At 39.1% G+C, this 8,859-nt stretch overlaps 3 protein-coding genes across 3 annotated transcripts; 1 reads left to right on the top strand and 2 right to left on the bottom strand.

Annotated features, from left to right (window-relative positions):
* Nucleotides 1-693: 693 nt before the first annotated feature.
* On the bottom strand, nucleotides 694-4,997 carry LOC129751669 (DNA-(apurinic or apyrimidinic site) endonuclease). Its single transcript, XM_055747313.1, has 7 exons — nucleotides 4,706-4,997; nucleotides 4,076-4,582; nucleotides 3,815-3,937; nucleotides 3,662-3,748; nucleotides 2,400-2,504; nucleotides 2,250-2,345; nucleotides 694-1,869 (listed from the first exon to the last, which is right to left on the bottom strand). Exons 2-7 carry the CDS (start codon nucleotides 4,578-4,580, stop codon nucleotides 932-934), a joined length of 1,854 nt encoding a protein of 617 aa, XP_055603288.1. The 5' UTR covers nucleotides 4,581-4,582; nucleotides 4,706-4,997; the 3' UTR covers nucleotides 694-931.
* A 463-nt stretch (nucleotides 4,998-5,460) lies between these two features.
* Nucleotides 5,461-7,024, bottom strand: LOC129756327 (alpha-ketoglutarate-dependent dioxygenase alkB homolog 4). Its single transcript, XM_055753177.1, has 3 exons — nucleotides 6,753-7,024; nucleotides 5,810-6,435; nucleotides 5,461-5,746 (listed from the first exon to the last, which is right to left on the bottom strand). The coding sequence occupies exons 1-3, from the start codon at nucleotides 6,852-6,854 to the stop codon at nucleotides 5,530-5,532; spliced, it is 945 nt and encodes a 314-aa protein (XP_055609152.1). The 5' UTR covers nucleotides 6,855-7,024; the 3' UTR covers nucleotides 5,461-5,529.
* Nucleotides 7,025-7,066: 42 nt separating this feature from the next.
* Nucleotides 7,067-8,859, top strand: LOC129756326 (uncharacterized). Its single transcript, XM_055753176.1, has 3 exons — nucleotides 7,067-7,414; nucleotides 7,499-7,963; nucleotides 8,125-8,859. The coding sequence occupies exons 1-3, from the start codon at nucleotides 7,197-7,199 to the stop codon at nucleotides 8,744-8,746; spliced, it is 1,305 nt and encodes a 434-aa protein (XP_055609151.1). The 5' UTR covers nucleotides 7,067-7,196; the 3' UTR covers nucleotides 8,747-8,859.

The raw sequence follows: 8,859 nt of genomic DNA, 5'->3' as shown, positions 1-8,859 counted from the left end.
TTTTTGCGGAAGCGTGCAGAATCGATAATTTGTTGTTGTTCTTATTGGGAGCTTTACTCCTACCTGACTGATACCGTATTTGTTTTCTCCCCTCGATCAGTGTTCCACCGTACCCGACAAAAACAAACACAAATCGTCGCCAGTGTATTGCTACCTCACTTACTCACACGCTCTCTCGCAACATTGACAAAATTTTTGGGGCGCTGCCGCTCGATGGCAGTGCAACACCGGGTCAAAACCAGTGCAACAACGTCCGAATAAGCAAATAGTTTGACAGCACCTAATGGTGCACTAGTGCAACACTCGGTATAAACACATACGGTATGAGCAAGAGTACTGCAAGAAAACGCCTGAGTGTCTACCACAAAAAAAAATGGAAATTGTTTCTCGAAGGTATGGTATCATTAAACGCCTGCATGTATACACTTAGTATTAATGAACCATGAAAAAAATAGTAGAAAAAACCTAAGAAAAAATGTTTGATAATATGAAGAAACATTTGGAAAAAAATAAAAATTTCGGTATAACTACCGTCAGCTTTTTCTCTCGCTTTTAATAGATTAATGCTGAACTTTTGTTTAGGTTCAATGGCCTTAAACAATAATCCAATAACCGGAAAGTCAGATTCTCGTAATAAATTTTCTCTTCAATTTTTGTGATATTTTGCAATAAAGATTTAAAAAAATACGTAGGTACATGGTACATGGTGTATGGTTTTATTTCCAAAATTACACTTCCTTTTTCACCTTATAAATGCATTTTTGTATCGATTGTTCCCCTCAGAAGCTCAAATGCGGTGTGGTAAGTTTGTAGTCACGAGTGTTTGCAATGAGAATGCTTCGAAAAATTACTGTTGGCTGAGGAAAAAAAAGCAGAAATTGTAGAAAATAATAAGTAAAATAAACTAAAGTTCGCAACGGTCAAGATGAATCTAGAGATTCAAAAACAACGTAATGGGACAGTGATCACTGCCATAGACTTCTGTTCGAATGACGTGATCCACAACTTTACTTTGCAAGCGTTCGGAAGCGATAAAGTAATCTAATCTCCAGCCCACATTTTTGGCCCGAGCATTTCCCATGTAAGTCCAGAAAGTGTAGGCTGACTTTTGATCCGGATAAATCTGGCGGAAGGTATCCACGAATCCCAGCGATAACAGTTTACTCATTCCTGCTCGTTCTTCCGGGGTGAAACCTGCATTTTTCTTGTTCGTTTTAGGATTAGCCAGATCGATTTCTTCGTGGGCCACATTCATGTCCCCGCAGAGAATAACCGGTTTCTTCGAATCAAGCTCCTTCAGATATGCTTGAAACTTTTCATCCCATCGCATCCGTTTGGGCAGGGTCACTAATCCTCGACCGGCATTTGGCACGTAAACACAGACTAGATAAAATTTTAGATATTCAGCCGTCAAAACTCGACCATCAGCATCCTGCTCCTCATCACCCAGACCGTAGGTGACGTTTAGAGGCATTTTCTTCGAGTAGATTGCCACACCAGCATAACCACCTGGTTTGCACAACCAGTACGGATGGTAACCTTTGATCTGCCTAGCAGCATCCGGCAGTTGATCTTCAGCGCACTTGGTCTCCTGGACGCACAGGATATCCGGTTTTTCATGTTCGAAAAATTCTAGACCGCCCTTATCGATCCAGCTTCGCAGCCCAGCAACATTCCAGCTGGATATCTTATAGTTGAATTCTTTCCCGTCCAAGTCGAAATTCAGCTTCGAGTAGTCGGTACCGGTTTTGTTCATCTTTGGTGCGGCCGGTTTCTTGTCGGCTTTAGCTTTTTTGGCTTTCGGTTCCTCTGCTGATTGTGCATTTCCGTCGACATCATCAGCGGTCTTTTTCTTCTTCCTTTGGGTCACTGGAATTGAATATGGAATTTAGTCTAAACTTTGTTGATTTGAATTTTGGAGGACAAATTGCTTACGCTGACGCAGTTTTTGAAAAATGGATTTTTGACGGGATGACATGTTTAAAAATAAATTTGACTTTATCGCTGGGCAATGTGAAATGGCAGGGAAAGATGTATTTAAACTAACTTAGGTAAAACTTTTACTATTAAGTTTTACCTGTAACAAACTACCTTTGTTGAAAGTTCAAATAAATAAAATCGCATTTTAAATACAATAAAAATATTGATAACGCGAAAAACTGATAAAAATTGTGAATGTTTCTTTAGAAAGAGATACAAAAAAGGAAGCGAATTTGTTTTAAGAATTTACGTTGTGCTTCGATACTAACCTCCATTTAATGGTGCAACGGTCTCGTCGTTCTTTTCGATCTTATTTGTCTTTTCGGTTGCCTTTGTGATGGTAGATTTATCTTCTTTTGGAGTGTCTAAATGAAAAGACCATAAGTTGGTTATAAAACCGTAGGAGTTATCACACTTACCTCCATTCAACACTTGAATAACTTCCTCTTTTTTCTCATTCTTTTTACTTTTACCGTATGTCTTGGTGCTTGTCGTTTTCTGATCTTCAGGAGTGTCTAATTGTACTGAGGAGAAAGAAAAGGTACGGAAGACAGCCAAAATGTTTGATTAAAAACTGATCATGAAAATCTTAAACACAAACAACTTATCATAATGATAGTAGGAAGAATAGTATTACATGCAGAAAAGAAGCAGATTAGTGAAATTTCAAAAACCAACTACGAAAAGAAATTCTCAGATAACTTCCACCAGAGTGAGTAACGAAATCAATACACAATAGAATGGAGCACAAACGAAATCAAACTACACAAAAGCAGAAAGAAAAGTTACACCAGCGATATGAAACTTCCGAGGCTTCTTCCATCGACAGTGTAATTTTTCCAACATTTTCAAAAAGATTCAAAAAAAATTATAAATTTCACTAACCTGTCTATCTTTCCGTAAAAAACGACTCAAGCTCTGCTGTCCCACTTATATTAACAGTGCGCTAAGTGTAAAACCTTTCTCCATGTGAGACATTATTAGTGATGTGATTTGTGAGATTAAGGACGGTGTGCCGAGGTTATTTATATACAGTTTCAAATCTTTGTTTATTGAGTAAAATGTATGTATGATTTTCATATAGTTTCAATTATTTTCCAGATTACCCGGATTCGGTTACTTATTTCTTCTAAAAGCCACCAAAAGTCCAGTGATCTTATGACATCTATTACAACTAGGCTGCATTTTACACCTATTCCATATGTTAGTAGTAATTTGGTTTCGTTTCATTCTGGTTTTTGGCTCCAGATTACTGAGCTTCTAAAAATTCAAAATGTAATGCAACTGAAAAATAACTAAGGGTCTTTGAAATAATTGAAGAATTAAACGGAAAACTGCTTCAAATTCGTACGGTATTAGACCTTTAAATGTATATGAGAAATGCAACTGAAAAAATACTGATAATAAATAAGGTAGATAAAGTTTAAGCTACAGTAAAGAGAACTAAAGTTTAATAAACAAAAAAGTAAACAATTTAACGCCTACTAGCGGTTCGAGACTACGGTAATAGTTAAATAACAAAAAGGTGAGTTTAAAACAAAAAAAAATTAAAGTAATTCTGTTTAGGTTAAGTTCCGACACTCGTAACCCTTTTTTTCTATAGCTAACACATCAGAAAAGAAGTGTAGTGGCATCCACAATCGAGCGGAATAGGTATCGAGTGCTATACGGATTCAATTACCCTCAGATTCGGCAGCGGCCACTTTCTTGCCACGGCCGCCTTTCTTGGCTGGAGCTTTTGGTGATGCCTTTTCTGGTGAAGCCGCTTCTGCGATAAAATATTCAAAAAATGTATTAGTTTTCGATCAAATTTTGAGAGTACTTATTTGCGTACTTTCTGAAGCAGGCTTCTTGCCACGTCCTCGTCCCTTGGCAGGTGCCGGGGCTGCCTCTTCGTTGTTTTCGGGTCCTGCAATTTGTTTAGCTTTCTTAGCCGGTGAAGGGGCTTGCTCTGGTTCTGAAAATAATATAAAAATCAAATAATGGCATGATAAACAATCAGCATGAAAATAGTCTAAAATTTAGGAAATTATTCATGTAAGCATTAGAATTAAATTAGAATTAGAATTAAAAAAAAAAAAACATCTTCGTTTACCTTTCGTCTCAGCCTTTCCTTTGCGTCCGCGTTTCGCTGCCGGTGGTGCTGGTTCTGCTGCTGGTTCTTCAGTGGCCGCAACTGGTGCCGCCGTTTTGCCTCGCCCCTTGCCCTTGGCAGCAACTGGTGAACTATTGCTTTCTACCACTACTTTTCCCTTTTTCGCCGGTGATGCTTGCTTTGCTGGTGGTGCAGCAATCTCCACTTCTGGTGCTTCTATCGCAGCTCCGTTGGCCGGTTTTCGTCCTCGTCCCCCTTTCTTTGCTACCACCGCGGGTTCTTCAATGACGGGCTCAACTTCCGGTTCCTCCTTAGCGGCTTTCCTACCTCGGCCACCTTTGCTGGGCACTTCAGAGGCAACAGGGGCGCCAGATTTCGATTTAGCGCTCACAGCTTTTTTCTTGGTTTCGATACCGTTTTTTACCGGCTCAACATTGTCGACTTCCGGGGCGACCACTTCCTCGACAACCGCTTTCTTACCAGGGCGTCCTCGCTTCGAAGCCATTTCTACAACGCAAGAAATCCTCTAATTATTTCAATAACAAACCTCAGACACCCGCACCAATAATTGGGACTACGCAATGGGGTGCGCGAATACAAAGCCGGAACCATTTTTGATTATTTACTTACCAAAATTTCTTCTAATACTCTGCCAAAGTTTCCAGCTAAATTAAAACTAACTCGTCACTTTTATTAAAAATAACACACCACTAGCTATCTGGCGAGGATCTGCGTCGTTTTCGGGACAGATTTTTGTTCCTGTTTTCCACCCGTGGATCGAAAGCGAACGAAAAAAGAAGGCAGCGTTGAAATTTTATTTGGTAGATAGAAGACGCTTTTTCTTCGAACGAACGAGCTGGCTGCTGGACGAGTACGCGACTTTTCTGATCGGTGAGTTACCGAAAAAAAATCTCAGCAGGCAGATGCCGGCTCGCTCACAAAAGGCGCGTGTGGAGCTCAGATTTTCCAACTAAATGTTTTAAAAGGTCGTATAGTCGTAAAAAATCCAGCGTATAACAGTTTAAAATAGTGCTGTTGTGCTGCCACATTGGCCCCAATACGTATATTAAACTTAAATGAAACAATAATAACATTATTTGGAATATAATTTTTACTTTCTCGCAAAACCAACATTAACTTAGGAAATGTTGTTCATCGCGATAAAAACATCATTAAATACAATGCAGAATCAAACTATTCCAACAACAAAGTTATTGATGTCTGACATCATAGTTTCAGTAGTATAAAAATATAATTTTTATTTCAAATCGAATGACTTCTATAGAGTTAGTAAAATGTACCAAACCAAAGAATGAAAGTATAAACCAATAAATAGGGATAATCTTCTTTCAACAATACTCATTGCAGCAATTTTTTTTGGTTCTATACGTCTTTAAAATTGTGTATTTGCATTGAAAAATAAAATAAAACGATTATCGTTACCAGTAACAAGTTTATTGTACAACAGCGAAATTTTTATCTTTGTGATCCCAGAAATTTTGGGCATGCTTTAACACATCTTCACTCGCTGCAAATTCGCTACCTCCTTGGAGATACATCGGCGTAAATTCGCGATATGCCAAACACACCCTACGTTCTATGATGTCTTCACGGAGCACCGAATGTTCCCATTGATAACGAGGAGGTCCGTACAAAACCAGCAGCGAACGTCTAAAACAAGGAAAAAAAAGTATGAACATTGAGTACTTTTTTATCTTCCCAATAACTTCTTACCTCGGCATCGGGATCCTCACTATTCGATCATCAAATTTGTCCATTGTTGAATTGTCCAGAAACTCGGCTAGTAGTTTGTCCTTGTATTTTTCTACAAATTGAAGATTGTATCGGGGCGTTTGCTCGCTGCGATACCGCGACATGGTCAGAACGGAATCGCTCAACAGGTTTACCGTCACGATCCGTTCACCCCAAATCCAGCAATCATCGATGTGGGGATCAATTGATGCACCCTTTTCAGGTGTATACTCCAGCGAACATTGTTCGATCGTTTGAAAATCTTGCATCAGCGGGATTTGTTCGAACCGGTGCTGAACGAATTCGGAAAACAAAGGGAACCCATCGAACTGTCCGACGCGCAGTTTGGCCTTTTTGAAGTTCGTTTTCGGTCCAAAGTTTTGCTTACGCCGGCCACTCTGCGAAATGTCCCATGGCATTTCATCGATACCCGCCATCAGCAGCCGTTCGTCTTCCTCGTTGAGAAAGTCTAAATCAATGTAGACGCCGGGGTAGTATTCGCCCACGATTCCCCTGTGTCCGGTTTTGTGTTCCTCCATTACTTCGGCGGTGTTCCATCCTGGGTAGATTTTATTGCACCACGGACAGTACGTAAACGCTTTCAAGGTCTGAAATTTGATCAAAACTTGATTAGCTGTTGGTAATATTTTACAATTTGAATAAACCAAGTGAAAGATTATGCGCGCAACACAAAGTTGATTTCAGTATGTTAATCAATTTATTGCATAAATTGAGGCGTTTCTAACAGCAACGACTGTTTAAATAACGCCTTTAATTAGGTTATGCATATTAATTAAATGATTCATGGATTGAGGGGTGTACTGGAACAAACAAAATTTTTCATAATAACTCTTAACTTTAAAAAAATGTTCTTGTTAACTAAAATGTAAATATAAGATTATTTTTGGACCATTCCAATTCTCACCTGAAACTGCTTAAAGAAGTCAATCCTTTCGATTGCGAAATCTTTCTCACACTTAAGACAAGTACGACGTCCCTTGCAGCCACACGGTCTAGGCCGATCCATTGCCGGTAGTTATTTTACACTCACCCAAATGTTAATAGTTGAGGTTTCAATAATTGTGTGCTTATTTCGCGTAGCTTCGCATAAAAATAACAAAAATTAAATATTTCGAATCACTTTGAATGCCATGTTGCTAATTTGTAAACACACCAGCTGTTTCGACGACTTTGACACTTGCGAAACCACAGGGTGTTTCGAAACACCGCCCGTCGTTTTTCGAACAGTATACACGCGTGCGGGTGACGACGATTGATTCGCGAAATGTAAACAAAAAGAAAATCCGGTAAATTAATTGGTATTCTCCGGTAAATTAATTGGTGATTCTTCAATTTCAATCCAAATATAATGGAGCGCTATAAGTTAGATTTGAGTCAGGTGTTTTCCGATTACCGGAAGAAAGTGTTCTTAGGAAGACGCAAACAGTGGAAACGAGTTGGCTGTTTGATGGATTACCTTCGCAGTGCGTTCCATGTCCAACATGATGTCGTTCTAACTAGCACCGACGAGGTCTGGTTCCCGGAAACTGAAGAACTGGATGTTATTCGAGAAACAGATAATTTGATGTAAGTTAAACGAATTAGCTACAGAATTACATGAAATATTTTGATAATTTCCACATAAATTATTTTTGGGTAACTCATTTCCAGAGTCAAACTTTCTAACAGTTCAGCCATTGGTACTCAAAAAGTGAGTTCCCCACTGAAGGCGGGAAACTTTCAAACGGTTGAAGCACGTGGTGAAGCCATTCAAAATGGGAAACGGAAGCGCGAATCATCTTCCGATGAAAGCGACTCTGGTACATCCATACCTGTATCATCGGATTCATCGGATGAGAATGATCAATTGGTGGAAGTTTTCAGCAAAACACAGAATTTACTAACCCCCCCAAGAGACAAACCGCCAGTCGATGCAAAGCCAAAGAGAAAACGAATTCGTAAACGGAAATCGAAGAAAAAAATGGAACCGGTTGAGCCGAAAATAATTGTTAAAACCTACGGCAAAAGTAAAGTCCCTCCTATAGTTCTGAATGGAGATGCTTCAAAACACACGAGGTTCGGGGACGACAATAGCGAGACGGATGAGTTAAAAACAGAAAAAGATGAACCGTACAGGTATAACATTTGAAATTAATGCTTCTTTGTAGCCAAATTATTGAAAAAAAAGTCATGAGCTTGTCTCATTGCATTGTTCTATCAGAACCTTTCCTGTGTTTTCATAATTACTATTAAGCGCACGTCAAGTACCTATTAATCATTGCTTATTCCATTTTCAGGAACCTTAATAAAGTTACTAATCCTAGAATCATTAAGGCCATCAATGAAATACCGTCCAGATCACCGAAGCACCAATCGTTACCTTCAATTCCTGATTATGTTGATCTTCTATCAGCTAATTTGTATGATGTCGCTGATACAACGCAACTTGAAACAAAGCCGACGAAAAAACAAAAATCGCAAGCGCAAAAGAATAAAAACCCAAGATCTATGGAAAACAGTTCAAAGAACATAAGTGTAGAAATTAAACAGGAACTGATCGATCAGAGTAATGCTTCGGAATCACATCCTATGTCTCCAACGTGGGACACCGACATCGACAAGGAGAAGGAAGCATTTATTTCATCGTACCAGGGGTCTGAATTTTGGTCTCACCTGAAGCCCGAATTGGAGAATTTTCCTATCATAAGTATTCCTTCACTTCACGAAATCATAGCTTATCAACAGTGCAACGACGATAGCGGACACATTTATCTTTCATTCGTCGAACGTGCCACCGATGAGGAACTGACGCTACGCTTACTTAACGGCTTATCGAATGCAGACAACACTTTTAATCAGATCAAAACCATTGCGTTGAATCAGCTGACGACGATAAGACTGATTGCAAGCTATCACTAGAAACGTGAAAAGTTTTAATCGCCTTTTGACGTTTCTCGGAATCGTGAACTAAAGCTTATTGTCAATGTAATTGTTTCTTGTATGACCAATATAGTTATGTTAATTTGTATAAA

The sequence above is a fragment of the Uranotaenia lowii genome, chromosome 3 (genome assembly GCF_029784155.1).
Source record: "Uranotaenia lowii strain MFRU-FL chromosome 3, ASM2978415v1, whole genome shotgun sequence".
In the NCBI taxonomy this organism is placed as follows: domain Eukaryota; kingdom Metazoa; phylum Arthropoda; class Insecta; order Diptera; family Culicidae; genus Uranotaenia; species Uranotaenia lowii.
The sequence above is the reverse complement of the archived record's forward strand: the minus strand, read 5'-3'. Positions and strand labels throughout refer to the sequence as shown.

What these genes read in the sequence shown, in the direction of transcription:
- LOC129756327 (XM_055753177.1), bottom strand. Translation starts at nt 6,854, where the DNA reads ATGGATCGGCCTAGACCGTGTGGCTGCAAGGGACGTCGTACTTGTCTT. An exon ending in ACTTCTTTAAGCAGTTTCAG is followed by an intron (nt 6,436 to 6,752) that starts GTGAGAATTGGA and finishes ATCAAATTTCAG; the next exon opens with ACCTTGAAAGCGTTTACGTA. An exon ending in GTGAGGATCCCGATGCCGAG is followed by an intron (nt 5,747 to 5,809) that starts GTAAGAAGTTAT and finishes TCCTTGTTTTAG; the next exon opens with ACGTTCGCTGCTGGTTTTGT.
- LOC129751669 (XM_055747313.1), bottom strand. Translation starts at nt 4,580, where the DNA reads ATGGCTTCGAAGCGAGGACGCCCTGGTAAGAAAGCGGTTGTCGAGGAA. An exon ending in GGCCGCTGCCGAATCTGAGG is followed by an intron (nt 2,505 to 3,661) that starts GTAATTGAATCC and finishes CTTTCTCCTCAG; the next exon opens with TACAATTAGACACTCCTGAA. An exon ending in TATTCAAGTGTTGAATGGAG is followed by an intron (nt 2,346 to 2,399) that starts GTAAGTGTGATA and finishes CTTTTCATTTAG; the next exon opens with ACACTCCAAAAGAAGATAAA.
- LOC129756326 (XM_055753176.1), top strand. Translation starts at nt 7,197, where the DNA reads ATGGAGCGCTATAAGTTAGATTTGAGTCAGGTGTTTTCCGATTACCGG. An exon ending in CGAGAAACAGATAATTTGAT is followed by an intron (nt 7,415 to 7,498) that starts GTAAGTTAAACG and finishes ACTCATTTCCAG; the next exon opens with AGTCAAACTTTCTAACAGTT. An exon ending in GAAAAAGATGAACCGTACAG is followed by an intron (nt 7,964 to 8,124) that starts GTATAACATTTG and finishes TTCCATTTTCAG; the next exon opens with GAACCTTAATAAAGTTACTA.